The following is a 16405-nucleotide window of genomic DNA, read 5'->3' as shown; positions in this document are numbered from 1 at the left end:
GCTGAGTTCCCCACCATTTTTTACTTGTGGACGTTTGTGGTCTTAATAATTAGACAGCTCCATTTTATAAATCCATACCAGGCACGTAGCCAGGGATGGTCCGGGGCGTTCAAAAGAACCACCCTTTTAGTCGGGGAAAGGTCCCCTCTCGGTAAAATTTTATCAGGTGCACGAAGATTTCATGGTAAAAGTTCCACTTTTTCCGAAAAAGAATCCCTCTTTAAGGTAGATCGGTCGTTACGTAATTTGACGATTTGCGCAATTTCAGCGCATCGTCAATCGTCTCTAACGACACTTCAGTCTGTTTTATTAATTTAAGGAAATAAAACAATTATCTGTAAGATAAACACACATTATCAACTTGTCTGTAACTCTGTATGATCGATACAGATTTTCGACAACGTTTGTCGACTATGATTCCATACGACAACTGTAGCACGTTCATAGACTTGCCCTTCAAGAAATCGTCGGAATAGCTCCTTTTCCAATTTGAATTGGCACTAGAAAATGTATGACAGCTAAAGCTCACAAATTATGCACGTAGGTGCTATGTCATGTAAAGAATAAGTGTTGTAAATTCCAATCAAAGCGGCTGCGTATATTTTGAGGTAGAACGCCCTGAATGTGCTGCTGTAGTTTAGATTTCGACGAAAACCGGAAGTGCGTCGTAACGCCACTCATTTGGACTTAGAGAAATTTGGGCTGAGAAATATTTCGTAGCTTATACAAATGTTCAGAAAATGGCCATAGGGTCTACAGCTTGAAGAAAATTCACTAATCAAAATTGAAACTGCGTTATATTTTACAGAAAAATTGTGCACTTCTGACCTTGACTTGTCAGTGTAAACAAAGTGTACTGAACGCACCGCAAGCAAGCACGTGAATGCCGCATTTGATACTTTGTATCAGACGCTTCATTTTACTTGACAACACAGTGTTTACGATGTCACGTTCATGTTATATTCATTAATAAATAACAACGGCAATAAACTATTTTCATTTGCATGAGTATTTCCCTTATTATTCTCTTCAATAATTTTGTTGTAAAGTTAATGGCTTACACCTTCTCATCAGTTTGACAAATCTGAAAATAGCTGAGTATACTCACTTCAACTGTTAAACCTAACGAAAGTTTTAAATGTACTTAGATGTCTCTTCACACACGCACAAAAAAAAAAAAAAAAAAAAAAAAAAAAAAAAAAAAAAAAATCATAAAAAATAACGATTTAGTGAAAAACACCCATTTTCCCATTGATTTGAATGGGGACTTCCGACTAGTGCGTCACGCAGGGTGTAACGCACTTCAACTTGGCGTAGTTCTCTTATTTGGTCGGTGACCCCCAACTTTTTTGGCAAAATTAAAATCTACTTGGATGCCTCTTTACAAAAAAAAGTTTTTTAAAAAAATTCAAACGTTAGAAAAATCATGAAAAATAACGTTTTGGTGAAAAACACCCATTTCCCCATTGATTTGAATGGGGACTAGTGCGTCACGCAGGGTGTAGCGCACTTCAACTTGGCGTAGTTCTCTTATTTGGTCGGTAACCCCCAATTTTTTTGGTAAAATTTAAATGTACTTGGAGGCCTCTTTACACAAAAAAATTTTTAAAAAAATTCGAACGCCAGAAAGTCATAAAAAATAATGCTTTAGTGAGAAAACACACATTTTCCCATTGATTTGAATGGGGACTAGTGCGATATGCAGGGTGTATCATATTTGGGGCTAGTTCTCTTATTTGGTCGGTGACCCCCAATTTTTTTTGCAAATTTTTTATGTACTTGGGTGTCTCTTCAAACAAAAAAAATTTTAAAAAAATTCGAACGTTGGAACATGTAACGACCGATCTACCTTAAAATTGCTTTATACGGTTATAAATAGCGTTCAGAGCTTGTACGAACAAACGATTTATTTGCCTAAGTTTACCACTAACCGGCATATAATCAACTAAATCGCGTTTACACATTTTAACAAGTGGTTTGGGTGGTTGTTAGCTAAAGACAATTTTATCCAGACAATTTATAGGCCTATACATGTTTGAAGATAAAACAAAATAAGAGAGTGTGTGTGCCTACGAAAGAAAAAGACAAATCTTGTAATGAAAAAGCGTATTATTATTATTATTCTCATGTAAAAACTATAGGGCCGTGTTCGGATCTAAAAATTACCCAGTCGGGTCCAGTTGCTGCTCATACATGTACCATTGTGCAACCCAGACACCGAATGCACAGGAAATGGTATTGGGGGGGGGGGGGGGGGGTCATGTAACAGCCGTTACATTACCCACAATGCACTAGTGTAGCTGCTCGTTTCCAAAATGGCTACTTGGAAGGACTGGTTCAATAAGAATTTCACCACAAGTGGACAGGGAATCAACAAATATCCAGTTGGATATAAAGCTGAAATACATGGTCCCTATGTGGAATATAGGTATTATGGCCCAAGTAAGTAAGAATTCCGAGTGACACCTTCCAAATATATAACATTTCGGGGTTACATATCTACCCCTGTCTGGAGAAATCGTGTGGACCCTTATTTCTTACGTGCTGTTAATTTTGTCACTTAAGAATTGGGTCTTGCTGCTTGTTTTTGTTACTTCATTGGTGTAAGAACGAAAGCATCATTTCATCATTTACTTCAAGAATAAAGCAGAGTCTACAAAATCTGTTATAACTCCTTGATTCACTTTACTCTAGAAGTACTTTTGGAGACTAAGTTTTACTAAAAGAAGCCCAGAAACCCCCACCATAGCAAGAAATTCATGCGCTAGCACTCCTTATTGACGATGTTTGATATGTACTTTTCAAAATCATCAAGAAGACTGCTATTGCACAAATTTTGTGCTACCCAACCACTGCCAACACCACATCAAAAAAGAAGGGTCCATACGATTTTCACACAAACTTGGAAATTTAGAACACTTTACAGGTTTTTAGATCATAATTTTCTTAATGGCAGGTTTTGGGTAGTGGGTGGGTGGGGGGGGGGGGGGGGTAAAGGGTATTTATTTTAGTATATTAATGTATTTTTCACACTGTATGCCTTCAAAATCTTTAAACCTTTTTTTTTTAAAAAGTCATAATGGGAACCCCAAGAGTTATCTGTCATTTTTATTTTCAGAGGATACGCCTTTTGAAGATGTGAAGCTTGGAGATCTCCGCAGCTGGCTAGCAAGGCGCAAGAAGACACCTGGAGCTATTTTAGGTGCCATCAGCAGAGGTTTGTCACTATGCTTTCTCTGAATTATGTAAATGTCAACCTTGAACTTAATATATATTTAACTAGGAGTTAAGATACATACGTCACTCATTGCTTCTGTGGTGGCAAGTGGTGCTCTTAGATTTTTTTTTTTGTTCATACAGACACAGAACTGATGTACAAATTAGTACAGAGATGTGTGTTATTCTCATTGCTAAGCATATGCATAGGCACCTCAAAATGTGTATTGTCAAATTAACAACTTTATTTTGAGCTGAGATAATAATCAGTATCAGGCCTACCCAACTACCAGACTTGGCACCGAATGATCCCAAATTTACCGATAGATCGGACCACACTACCCGTTTTCAAGGTGTGCGTCAGTACGCATTTTGCAGTATCATACCCCAGAACAATTTTTGAGATGAGGTGCACTACTTTACAACCCCGCTCAGAATTATCACTGTCACATGGTGTATTAGGCAAGGTCGGTGTCGCATCTGATACTTCGAGGCGCGTACTGATACACACCTTGAAAACGGGTATTGTGGTCTGATTTACCAGTGAATTCAGGATCATTGGGTGCCAAATCTGGTAGTTGGGTAGGCCTGAGTATGAGGTGTAACTCAGTCCCTGAACAAGATCTTAATAATAAAATTGGCATAGGTAATGACAAGTGAATGGGCTGAAGTCCTATACCCTCATTTGGTTTAAATGTTTTTTTCATGGAGTGACAGTGTGACTTTGTACTAAGGAATTCAGTAAGTGAACACTGAGGTTTTATAGATCCATTATCCAAAAAATGTGTAAGGCAGTTAGTATAAGGAGTTTTTTTTTGGTTAACCCTCACAGTACCCGTAAGTATATAAAATATAAAAGGACTGTTCAAAGATTGCAAAATTTTAATTTCAATGGCCTTACACTGTCAGTCTTTAATGTTATTTATGATATTGTTAAACGTTAGATTTTAGAATATTTTTTATGTTATGAAGTCCACATATTGTTCATTAATGTTCAAAAGTTATTCATGATGTTACCTTTCACAGGTCAACAGCGTTGGAGCCGTGCCTATTTCAATGCTAGGTATCCTAGTTATGTACCTGTTATGCAGTTGGTGACAACATTATTTTTACTGTCTAGCCTGATATTGTATCGAGTGAAGATTGGTAAGTAGCAAATTTTTTAATTTTTCTTCTATGGTCCTCTTAACTTGGCTAAAAAAAAGGTGTAATACTGTCAACTAATCAAAACTAGGCTTGTTATCAGGTCTGAATAATGGAACTACATTTTAGTTGTGACAGTGCTGTTCAAATAGACACCTATTGCCAAACCCAAAGAGCAACCAGTAAAAAATTGGAATTTGTTTTTCATTGATGTATTTTCCTTTTGTATTTTCAGTTCCTGAGCAAGCATGCAAGTATCATTAATGGCGTATATGTAGCAGAAAAAAGAAGACAAATTTCCAACTTTGCCAACACAGCAGTTTTCTGATAAACTTCTTACCATTTGTTAGTGTAGAATTGGGTGTGGAAATGGAATTTGATAGTTTCATTGTTTACACCACATTGTTTTCAATGAACCACCTGTGATTAAAAAAGGAAATGATTGTTGGTTTTGCATTTGCACTTAGAATAAATGCATTTTGTGCACAAATGTTTATTGGAAACCAGAAAGGAGTGGTGAAATAAATAAACAAATAATTTGGTTTGTTGTTTTAGTATTAAGTTTATTGAACAAGTGGCCACAATTACACAAAAAATAATAATTCAGCAGAAGCTTTAAAAACTTGCAATGATAAATTGGAATGTTAGTTTGTATATACAGTGCATGTGGGTCTGTCCACAGTAAAGTGTCAAAAGGTGCGACACAGATCAAAATCACTGCTGTTGTGATGATCAAACTGATGGAAAGCTTTCACTTGCCTCAACATGTCGATGCCCTCCATCTTCTTTCAACACAAGATAGTGTGAGAAGTGAGTGAACAAGAAGCAATGGCATTTGACCTACAAAGGGCTTTGAGTGCTTATCAGTGGAGTTCAAATTTCAAGTAACTTTTTTACAGTTATGTTTTTTTGGATTTTTTTTTTTTTTTTTTTTTTTTTTTTTTTTTTTTTTTTGCATATTTTGAGAACAGTTCAACTCTTGTTGCATTTTATAGAGTTTGTCAAGCAAAAGGTTTTTTTTTTTGGTTTTCCATATGAATGCGCTTACTCTTGCTGGTGGTACAGTATCCGGTGGCAGTATTGCCTCTCTGATCCTCTAGTTTATGTTTACTATTAGTATGATTTTATGTTTATTATTACTGTATGTTCTATTGCAACATGTAAAATTTAATGCCTAGTTGATACTACTGTGGACAGACCCATATACTGAAAGGCCAATCAATTTATAAATACCAATCAACCTTGAAAAATTACTTGATGATATGTTCTAAAGACTACTTTTTGTCTGCTTGGCTCAAGCCTGCTGCAGCTGCAATTCTAATTTTTTAATAATAAGTTCTGCAACAAATTTCAAGAACTATAAGAAGATTTAATGGAAAAGGGGACAATTTTCTACCAGAGCGTTTAACCTTCCTGATTATCACTGTATCAAAATCATGCCAAGTGAATACTTACTTCATAAAAGGAAAGAAAAAAAAAGACTGAATTTGCATAGAAATCTGGTAACAACTGGTCACAAAGATAAGCAAATGAAAAAATCTAAAAAAAAAAAACAAAACATTTGAGTGCATTGTGAGAAACAGCATGAAGTGAAGTGGACAAAGAGAAATATAAGGATTGTGTCATTAAAATCTAATAAAGGTGGGTATTTAAAATACCCTTTATGTCTTCAATTCAAAATCTCATATACTGCTTTTTTTAATATATATATATGATATAATGCAGTTACATGATACAAACTGGCTAATGAAGTCACAAAAACGTCTATACTTGAGCTTATTGTTCACTTTTTTTATATAAATAATTTCTATTTTAAAAAATCTCTGTTAGTATTACATTAAACAAGTCCATAAGATCTGGAAATAGGTTGCAAATGCTGCTATAAATGTCATATTTTAAATAATTACCAAAGCATACAGAATCTACAGGATTTTCACTACATAGTATAGTGCCAGTCCCTAGAGCACATTTTCACAATAATATTTTTAAAAAGCCTGAGAAAACTTTCTGCACTTGTTACTTCTTGATTATAAAGGACAAAGTATACAAAACAAATGTCTATATCACACTTGTTACAAAGTAAATACATTGTGTTCAGATCACTTTACTGTAATAAAATTTTTTGTATGAACTGAAGGGAATGGTAGTCACAGCACACACACATAAAAGGCAAGTCATGTCCAAAAGGAATCACAAAAAACCAATCACATATCATAAATACATCACTGTCTTGAAAATACAGAGATATTGGTCTTCAACTCAAATACAGAAAAAAATAATGAGGGTGGAACCTTTCCATGTGCACAGCTGCCAGATGCCTTACTCTGTGAGTCTATATGGTATTTCTCCTCCCATTCTGCGGAATATAAAAAATGCTCCAGCAGCACCAATCAACAGGCCAAGCACTATCATTCCAACTCCAAGGCCAGCCATTGCTCCTGAAAAAGGCACCATAATGATAGATAAAACTAGTTTTAAAATAATTGATTTACATACCTTATTAAGCTCATAGGCATTTCTTGTTTAAAAAAAGGGAAAATGGGATGTACATCATCATTCCTATATTGAATTAGCCTTGTAGAGACCATTCCCAGACCCTATCGTACAAACTTTGGATATTTGTGTCTCTTATCAATAATGCACATCCTTGCTCACAGGGTCATTTTTAAAACCAGAAGAGAACTGAAACTGACTTATTTTCCTTATAGCAATATACTGTGCAATTTATAAAATCTGTGAAGACAATGTTGAGATGGAATTAGTTGTAATTATCAGAAATAACTGAAAAGCATTCAAATAACCAAGAGCTGATCTGTAAAAATGGCCAGATATGTGCCCAAGAAGAATTTGCACCACAATCATACCTGCAGTAAAACCTTGTGTAGTATATATATACTTCGGGCTGACTCTTGGATCCAGTGCATCTTCACTTGTCAACAAAGAGCCTTGTCTCACTTTCAAATTCTACAGAGAAAATATTAAACTTTCACTATTCATCATAAAGCTGGTGAGCAAGATGCAGCTATAATCTACAAATGTTGTCCTTCAGTTGAAAGTTACAAGTTGAAAGTTTCTGTAATGAAATATCTGCTATGAAATAATTTAGCAGTTTATTGATGCAACTGTCAATAGATTGTTCACTAGGTATGCTTAAGACAATACTGAAAAATGATGGATCACACTAGAAAATTCTCTTAATATAACCAGACAAAAGTACTTTTTTAAAAAAATAAACAGAATTGAGTTAAAGCAACATCTTAGGGAAATAACAACCCAATGTCACACACATTTTAATCTCATATTGCTTATGCAAGTGGAAAAAAACACACACAAAAACACACACACACGCACAAAAAAGAAATCCCCATTCAAAGTTCCATGCCAAACTCTTAAAGAATGCAAAGTACCATAAAAACTGACTGCAAGCTAGTTTAAAATGTGAAACCGCTGGATGAGATCGACTCCACAAAAGAACAAACAAGGACCCTTGGCCATCCAATCCCTGCATGCACCACCCTCACAGTGAGCAGAAGGAGAGGTGGGTGGGAAAGGTACTTTTGGTATACGGTGTCATGGCTATATATTTACCTTGATGTTTTGGTCATCATATGTAACAGTGATAACCATATTGTTCTTAACAGCCTTTTCTAGATTGGCCTTAGCAGCACTGAGAGATGTGTTATCTTTGGTGCCATTCAGCACATCACCTAAATAAATACAAAACGGAACTCTTCAAAACTTCATTTTGACCAAGTTTCAGTAGAGATTCAGTGTACAGATGACAAATATTATCCATGATACAAAACAAATGTATCAACAAATCAATAAGCAGAGAGAGTTCAATGAATTTTCCTGTTTGAAGTCAACTTTTAGCAAATGCCTAACTTTAATATCACAAATGTACATCAGACACTAGGTTCAGTTTCCTTATCAATTCATTTCTTCCAAGGTTATTTTTCAGCCTTTCTGCTTAAAATGGTCTAAATAACTTTTTAATTTAAGAGTTGGAGACAAAATAAAAAAGGTTGTTACAGTATATAGTGTATGTGTCACTCACCAGTTACTGCAGGTTTCTCTAGGAGGGTAAACCAGACGTCCACATAGTTCACATTGGTCTGATCAAACTGAAAGTGACAAGTGGAGATATGAAAGCTACAAGAAAACAACTATGGGTCACTCCTTCCTGTTATCATTCTAAACTTAAAAAACAACAGAAATTTACAATATGAATTTAAAGATAACTGAGATCAAACAACCTTTCAGTGATTAACTTATCTGTGAATAAATTCATGAACTCACAAAAATGTCATGGACTCTAATGCTGGAGATGTTAGCAGTCTTGGCAATAGCATTTTTCACAGCTTTAAGTAACGGCCGTTTCTTTTCATAGACCAAATCCAAGTAGTTGCCTGTGTGAATAAAGTGACATCTTTGACAATATTCATCTGCTATTATGAAACTCTAAATGCTCAGTATAACTTAAAACTTCCAGATATCTGGCCAACCTGGTCTTACCCTTTATATATTTAGTAAATAGTATGTTGAGCGTATGTAAGGTAGCCAAGATAAAATCTTCAGTGCAAAAAAAAAAAAAAAAAATACAGATATTGGAATTTCATTCAACATAGGTACCAGGACTTTTGCACAGCTACGGTGTAACCATATATATAAATTTGGTAAACACATTAGAAAACAGAAATTAAAAGCACGTGAACAACCTCTTACCCACTACTCTAAACACCATGCCCTGCTTCTGCTTAGGTTGGTCATAGCAGGAACTGATATCAAAGGAATCTTCATCGGGATGTCCATTGTAAAATTCAAAGATGTTCATAAAAAATTCATAAGACTGAAATAAAAAGAAGCAAATTTTACAATAGGAGGAGAGGAGTGGTTCCCTACCGGGTATGTACCACAAGTTAGGCACATCATTGGGAGAATATCATTCTCAGACATTTAAGAGAATTTTATCTAGGTATTAATTAATAATTGAGACAGACAGTTGTGGGCAAAGGATATGTGACATTACTGAGGAAAAAGCTAATTGTAGATGTATGCCTCAAGCACAAATACTACTGCCATTGTATCAGTAATTTTGACCATCACAAAGGAAAATTAATAGTTTGGCCAGAAGTTCCAAGCAGTGGTGGTACATGTACGATGCAAAGAATTCAAGAAAAAAAGTTCTTAGTTTTTTTCATATTGCATCTAATGATGCTTAAATATGCTTACTGACGAAGTCATTAAAAAAAAAATTTAATGTTTATCTTTGCTACTGGGTTCACATACAGTAAAATTAAAAAGGAAAAAATTTAACTTAAACTCTCCTTACCTTGTTGCCACTTCCAAACTTCATCCAAGTGGCAACAGGAACAATGGTTTCGTTTTCGTTGTTTTCAACAGTATAAGTCCAATTTGCCTGTAAAAATATAATTGATTCAAACTGATAACTTATTTATGCATAGGGTTTAGCAATATTTTAAATAAAACCACCCATCACTTGAAGAGTTGAAATTTGACATAAAGTATTAAATAGCCTTTTTTTTGTAAGCTTCTGTGAAAAGTAATTCTTTTTAAATGAAAACAAGTGAAGGACACAACAAACTTTAAGATAACACATATTTCATTATCTTACTGGGGTGAAATATACTTCTGATGTCACATAATGACTCTTGTTCCACCTTGAGGGGAAACTGGTGACCCATACATCTGCCGGAATGTCTCTGATCATCCTCTGGAAAATCAAGTACAGTCTCTCTTAGGACTCCTTTTCACCATGGGATTATAACAAAGGAGTCATTTATCATAAAAACCACAACACTTTTTCTGCTTTGTTATACATTGACTTGAATCAAAGGCTAAGGAAATAAAGACATCACATTGAGCTGACACTGTAACAAATACAGTAAATCCCAAGCTGTTCTCACCTGGCCTTCATATGAAGTGTTCAGGTTGTTGAACATTTGACCCTCCCACATCTCATAAGAATGCTTCATCCTAAGATGATGATGATCTGGCATCTGCTCACCATCCCAAGCAAGTAAAGGAATGGGATGAATTGTGCAATTCCCCTTTTCTTTATCAATAACATACTCTAGGCCTGAAGAAATATTCAAATATACACTGTATAAGTTCTATTAATTCTAAATGCCTACATATTCTTTTGAGTTATATTCATACTGACTTGAACACTTTTCGCTCATATCATCTACATTGTATTTGACCCCTTTCTCCTTATGGATGTAGAAGCTGCCAATAACATTAATTTGTTGAAAAAAGTTTTAAAATCACTGTACTGGTACAGTATATAATTTCACTTACCTGCATTGTAGTCATGAATAAACTTGAGATTTGCAGCACCATATTTTGCTGTCAAGTTTCTGTTCCAGCGTCTCGTGGAGTGTTTCAGCTTCCTGTCAAAACGAAACATCTTGGCTGAAAAGTCATAAAATTCCTGAAATAGGAAATAAATATTTAAATCATTGTTGGAGGTACTTATTTGTCAATCAAGCTAAGTACCCAGGCCTTTATCATACAGATAGAGAATTAACAAGAAAGTCATTTTACAATATAGATATTCTTTTTGAAAATCTACCACCTATCTGGGCTGACTTCAAGGGGGGTTGAACTCACAAGACAAAAGCATGTGTACTTTCTTAACTGAAAAAAATTTTCAACAAAAATAATTAATCAGTAGTGCTGCATCACCTTAATCATATCAACAGATTTGGATGATTGATGTACTGTTTCCCCATCTAAAGTAAACTGGTCAGTTATGTTAGGTAGGGACTTGATATTGATCCTTCCTGGACACACTACTCCCTTTGGAGTCTGAAACCGACAATAAGACAGACATTTTACATATTCTAACAGTGTAGTTGACCAAATCAAATAAAACACATAAAGCGCAGAAGTGGGGATCTTATTCCACTGTAATGAGGACTGAAATTACATGAAAATGAACAGGATCAATTTTTTCTTGATTTCATACCCTAAGCTTGTGAAAATAATGCAATGGTGACAGAATTGGTATCTGACCAAATCAACCACACATCCAGCTCTATGCCAGTGGTTTACTAATCATCAGAAAACATTTTGATCCAGTTCACTTTACACATCAATTTATTTACAGCTCCAAAGCACCAGAGCCATCAACCATAATGAGTGTAAATTTCTATGACAAGTTATCTAATTTCTGTGGCAAGTTATCTAATTTCTATGGCAAGTTATCTAATTTCTATGGCAAGTTATCTAATTTCTTTGGCAAGTTATTTGGAAGTTTTCTCTTAATCACCAGGGCACACCCAAATGAAGAATTTTCCAGGTTTTTTTTTTTTTTTTACTATATAAATTTCTTTCCTGCAATGCATGCCAATAAATGATGGCACAGATACAAACCTTACCTGAAAGATTGTTGGATCCATGGCCCCAGGTTTGTAGTAAATAAATTCATAGTTGTGCCTGAACTCATGTGAGCCTGGCTGCAACTTGCCAGAGGGATCACGAGTATTTGGAGCTATATAAAATTTTTAAAAAAAGGTAACTCTTATTTGCCACATGGACATCAAAACAACAAAAGATTGGCTTTTATACGTGAATCATAAATCTGTTTTTATGTCAATATTCACTGTTTTTAAACAGAATTATTTCCTTTGTTTATTATATCCACACATAATCTTGTGCAATTCATTAATCTGAATATTTTTTGCCCTAAACATATTAACTTTCAAGTTATAGATTTAATACACTTTTACAGTTACCAAGCCAATGTTGCTACATGTAACCCTACTGAAAAAGTACTAACAACCAAATTAAACCAACACATCAAACTTTGAAAAAATAACTCACTTAAAAAAATATTTAGCTTAAGGTGTAGAAAATAGAAAACAGAAAAAAATATATATTTCATATACATTAACTATTTCAAATATCTTAAGCAAAATAATATAATAATTTTATAAATAGAAACATATTATTACATGTCCCATTGATTGCCAGTCTAACAGGCACTACGTCCCCACTGGAAGTCTTATACTCTGGCCTGTTGAAGTAGTAATCCATGGTCACTGTTATGTTGAAGGCAGGGGCATGAACACAAGTTGTCCAATGATCTACTGGGATACCACGTACCTGAAATAAAAATATATGTTATTTTATTTATTATTTTTTTTTTTTGGGGGGGGGGGGGGGGGCACTCAAGATAAGAGCACTCAAGATGGTGCTCTTTCTTACTGGTCACTAAATGAAAGAATTTTTTTTTAATAAAATGTCTTTGGAACAAAACTGTAAGCATAAAGGGGCTGAAACAGTGCCTTATACATTGCACTTGAAGACAGGCCAATGACTTCCCACCAATAACAACCAGTGACAAAACAAATGAAACCTGGACATCTGGAACCTTGATGAGACATTACAACATCCCACAAAATATGAATTGATACTGATTTTGCATTTTTGCTAATATAATTCTGAATGACAAATGAGAGTACCTTGAACATTATAAGTAAATTTACCCCCTCTACTCCAAAGGACACACTCTTATCAAATCAACTGGAAGATAATGAGGCAATATTATAAATTATCACTAGTCATTTTTCATAGTTCAGTACACTGTACCTGGAAACTCTGAGGATAGATCGATCTAAAATCTGTGGGAATGCAGTCTAAGAATTCTTTTATTTTTTTAAACTTACTGTTGCTGGGCCAACATAAGTATCGTTGTACTCCTCTCCAAACATAAGCAAATCTTTAACACTCATGACGTGTCCACCACTCTTTCCAGGAGTATAACCAATAAACCCAAAACTGCCATTGGCCCTCATGTCTTTAGTCGTACATGTACCATCTGAAGTTTGAAAAGATTGGATATTATCCTTAAGAAGGTCTTTTACAAAGTATAATAAGAATAATTTTAGGTGAATGAAATCTATATGGTCAAGCTACATACGGATTCTAGTAGTGACAAAGTCTGTTTTGATTACAACAACAGACGTTTTTCACTGTTTTTAAATAGTTAATGATTTCAACTTTAACTCCCTATCTTACCAACTGATTGCTACCAAAATTACCCTAGATGTTTATTACCATGTGGAAAACAGATTGATATCAAGAATTACTGCCAAAAGTGTGTGTATGTAAGTTATCTCCTTTTGAAGTGATCAGGCCATTGTAATATGGAGTAATTTAACATGGTGCTAGAGAAAACATTTCTTTTATCCCCAAAATGCCAATACAGGGTCACCTGTTGGATATTGCACATTATCAATCTTTTTCTATTCTTTGTACTTCTGGGAAGTTTAATTCATTTTTTAAGCGCAAATAGTTATGTTGTTTCTACAATTTTATCTTTTTCTTGATTACCCCATTATTGGACAGTAACTCTTAAAATTCTATGGTTCTATTGGGTATTAAAAATTTTCTTACATTGGTGTTGGTTAGATACTTACTGATAACTGTGAAAATTTCATATTTTTCATAGTTATAGAACTGTGAGACACTGTGGTAAGAAGAAGTTGTAAATACTGCAGCTTTGTTGTTTATCTCATCCACATACTCAATTATGTCAAAGCTTGTGTTTTTCTGTAAAAAAATTTTTAAAAAAATTCTTGGAATAATTGTAATATGTTCCCCAATCAACACAATTTGAACAAACTGAAAAATATTTCACCAATGTACGACTTTCTATATAAAAAACCTAAAATAAAAATACAAATGCTCAAATAAAATTTGGTGATCTCTTTACTCATTTGAAACTGAATTATTGAGTTAGTTAAGACAATAATGTACAGCAAGACACTAAAGCATTAATATTGTCACTGAGTACAAATTAAAGATTTACCTGAAAATCTAAAGCATTTTACTTTCAAGTACAGTGTGCTCTTTACTTTCTTATTGCAATTATTAAAGACAACCATTTCTTGTCCATCATGGCAAGTGTCAAAGAACTGTGAGCTGCATCCTGCAGGCACGCATCGTAAACACTGATCCACATCACTAACAACACAAAGATTATGAGAGAACAGTTTCATTAGCTCTGTATGTATCAATTCAAATTGTTGTTTTTCTTTTTATCAAGATATATAAGTAATACCCACATATTTTACAAGCTCTTGATAAAAAGAAAAACAACAATTTGAACACAAAGATTAGATTTTGCACCCTACCTGCAAAATGTTACACTCAATGTTGATCTGAAACTGTGGTGCTAGAGTGATCACAGGTTTCTTCCCAGTTGGTGATGGAGATACTGAGTGGGGGCATGGAACCCAATCAACATGCCTGGCCAAGGTTGCTTCAAAAAGAAGGCTTAACAACACAAGAAGCACTGTGGCTCGCATTGTGCTGAAACATTAAAGTTGTTTCATATTGACAATTAATAAAGTAACAATTAACATACACGGTACATCTTTAATAAAATAAATGTTAGCCCTTTTCCAGGGCCTTTTTTACAATTTATACGTGCAAGTTCCCCACAGCAGTGCATTTACCAACACAAATGGTTCTCCATATACAAGGTACTAAAAAAATATAAAAAAGAAAATTCAGATACACAGTAAGAAATTATGAGTAAGGAAAAAAAAAGATAAAAATTTTGGTATTATACAAAGGTACTTTAATTGTATTTAAATCATATATTGATGAACCTAATGTGTAGAAAGTTAAATTGACAACTTGCTGTGTATACAATTTGATCTTCTTATCCATCCCCCCAGTTCTTTAAAGTCCTCCAATTGACATACATTTCTGCATTAACCCACTACTCTTGCTTTTGCAAAATAATAATTATCCAGAAGAACTTTGATGAAAACAACCAAGCGTTATACACTGAACCTGGTATATGTATATATGCATAGCAAGAAAGCAGGAAATCTCTGCTCAAATATCATTTTGGGGAAAATATGAAATGATACTGTTTGGTATTTCTTTAAATGCTATTTGAAATTACTGGTACAAGGTGGCATTGGCTACTATACTAGTAGCACTAGTACAATTTAGGATGGGGTTTGTGGCAAATATCTGACTTCAAGTTACCTAAAATATTTTTGTAAACTTTGCAGAACAAACTCAAAATATGTATTATTTAGCTGTTGTTAGTCACCAGATGTACCTATTTTGACATGAAAAAGGTAGTATCACCCAATAAAATAAGACTAAAAGTCTCACCAAAATACTTATTCGTATATATATATCGAATGCAGCTGGAATTGTAAGCACGATAAATATGCTATTTCAAGTTTTTGACATGAAAATCTAGGTTAAAAAATAAACAGGTGCATAAGATGCACTTGTATCATGGAGCCCAAAGCACGGAAGTATAAAATTTGGAAGTTCGAAAGTCTTAAAGCTAAACACACCGTAGTCAAAAATGAATGCGCCTTACAGGTGCACTTAATTATCTTTGCACGTTTGTCCTTACCTTGCTATTCTGAGAGCCCAACTGAACTATTTTCAAGGCTACTGACAGTATCACACAATAAAAGGTGAATATCCAGGTAAGTTTATGCGCGACTAAGTTTGTTATGAAAAGTTTTGTTGTTGAATCATAGGTGGTAGTACATTCAAGAAAAACTAATAATATTCCAACACACTGTTTTCAAAATTACCAAGAAGTAAATATGTTAGAAAATAACACAAACATATTTTATTCAGTGAAAGCATGCTGTATTAATTTTGTACAGTGATCATGTGAGTTTTTTTTTTAACTGATGGATTGTCTTGGATTGGAATCGCCTGGTGTTGAAAATGAAGGCGGCAGCGATAAATGTTCACGATGAAGCACGTTACATGAATGAACTCCTGAATATTAGGTATCATTTTAAGGCCTTGCTCAAGCGCTTACCACAAGTAAGAAGTAGTGTAAGCCCTTATACTTACCGTATTTTAGTCCGAGGTTTGAAGCTCCTTTAAATATAAGTAATACAAATGCGATTCCACTGTAACTTTCCCTTTGACATACATTTTGTACACGTACAATGTCCTTCAGTCTACTCACTTTTCCCTTGGCATTATCTATTTTAGGAATCAGTTGTTAGTTTCCTGGCATCCT

At 34.4% G+C, this 16405-nt stretch overlaps 2 protein-coding genes across 3 annotated transcripts; one reads left to right on the top strand and one right to left on the bottom strand.

Moving 5' to 3' along the window:
- Positions 1-2252: 2252 nt before the first annotated feature.
- Positions 2253-4901, top strand: LOC106173270 (putative ATP synthase subunit f, mitochondrial). Its single transcript, XM_013554339.2, has 4 exons — positions 2253-2442; positions 3119-3217; positions 4243-4362; positions 4595-4901. Exons 1-4 carry the CDS (start codon positions 2316-2318, stop codon positions 4621-4623), a joined length of 375 nt encoding a protein of 124 aa, XP_013409793.2. The 5' UTR covers positions 2253-2315; the 3' UTR covers positions 4624-4901.
- LOC106173269 (uncharacterized) lies at positions 4897-16404 on the bottom strand. Of its 2 annotated transcripts, none has more exons than XM_087006640.1 (17): positions 16234-16404; positions 14523-14700; positions 13806-13938; positions 13053-13204; positions 12339-12489; positions 11763-11875; positions 11068-11190; positions 10681-10813; positions 10287-10459; positions 9995-10093; positions 9692-9778; positions 9085-9208; positions 8659-8768; positions 8417-8483; positions 7948-8066; positions 7224-7323; positions 4897-6797 (listed from the first exon to the last, which is right to left on the bottom strand). In XM_087006640.1, the coding sequence occupies exons 2-17, from the start codon at positions 14694-14696 to the stop codon at positions 6679-6681; spliced, it is 1977 nt and encodes a 658-aa protein (XP_086862766.1). In that variant the 5' UTR covers positions 14697-14700; positions 16234-16404; the 3' UTR covers positions 4897-6678. The 2 variants fall into 2 exon arrangements, with proteins under 2 accessions (XP_086862766.1, XP_013409792.2); XM_013554338.2 differs by lacking the exon at positions 16234-16404 and adding an exon at positions 15776-15932.
- Position 16405: the final 1 nt, after the last annotated feature.

Source organism: Lingula anatina, chromosome 2, assembly GCF_051362555.1.
Source record: "Lingula anatina isolate TDL-2025a chromosome 2, LinAna3.0, whole genome shotgun sequence".
Classification (NCBI taxonomy): Eukaryota; Metazoa; Brachiopoda; class Lingulata; order Lingulida; family Lingulidae; genus Lingula; species Lingula anatina.
Note: the sequence above shows the minus strand (reverse complement) of the source record. Positions and strands in the feature narration are given on the sequence as shown.

Coding starts and splice junctions, on each gene's coding strand:
- LOC106173269 (XM_087006640.1), bottom strand. CDS start 14,696: ATGCGAGCCACAGTGCTTCTTGTGTTGTTAAGCCTTCTTTTTGAAGCA. Junction 12,490..13,052: donor CTTATGTTGGCCCAGCAACA/GTAAGTTTAAAA, acceptor TTTTTATTTCAG/GTACGTGGTATCCCAGTAGA. Junction 8,484..8,658: donor TTAGAGTCCATGACATTTTT/GTGAGTTCATGA, acceptor TGTCACTTTCAG/TTTGATCAGACCAATGTGAA.
- LOC106173270 (XM_013554339.2), top strand. CDS start 2,316: ATGGCTACTTGGAAGGACTGGTTCAATAAGAATTTCACCACAAGTGGA. Junction 2,443..3,118: donor ATATAGGTATTATGGCCCAA/GTAAGTAAGAAT, acceptor TTTTATTTTCAG/AGGATACGCCTTTTGAAGAT. Junction 3,218..4,242: donor TTTAGGTGCCATCAGCAGAG/GTTTGTCACTAT, acceptor TACCTTTCACAG/GTCAACAGCGTTGGAGCCGT.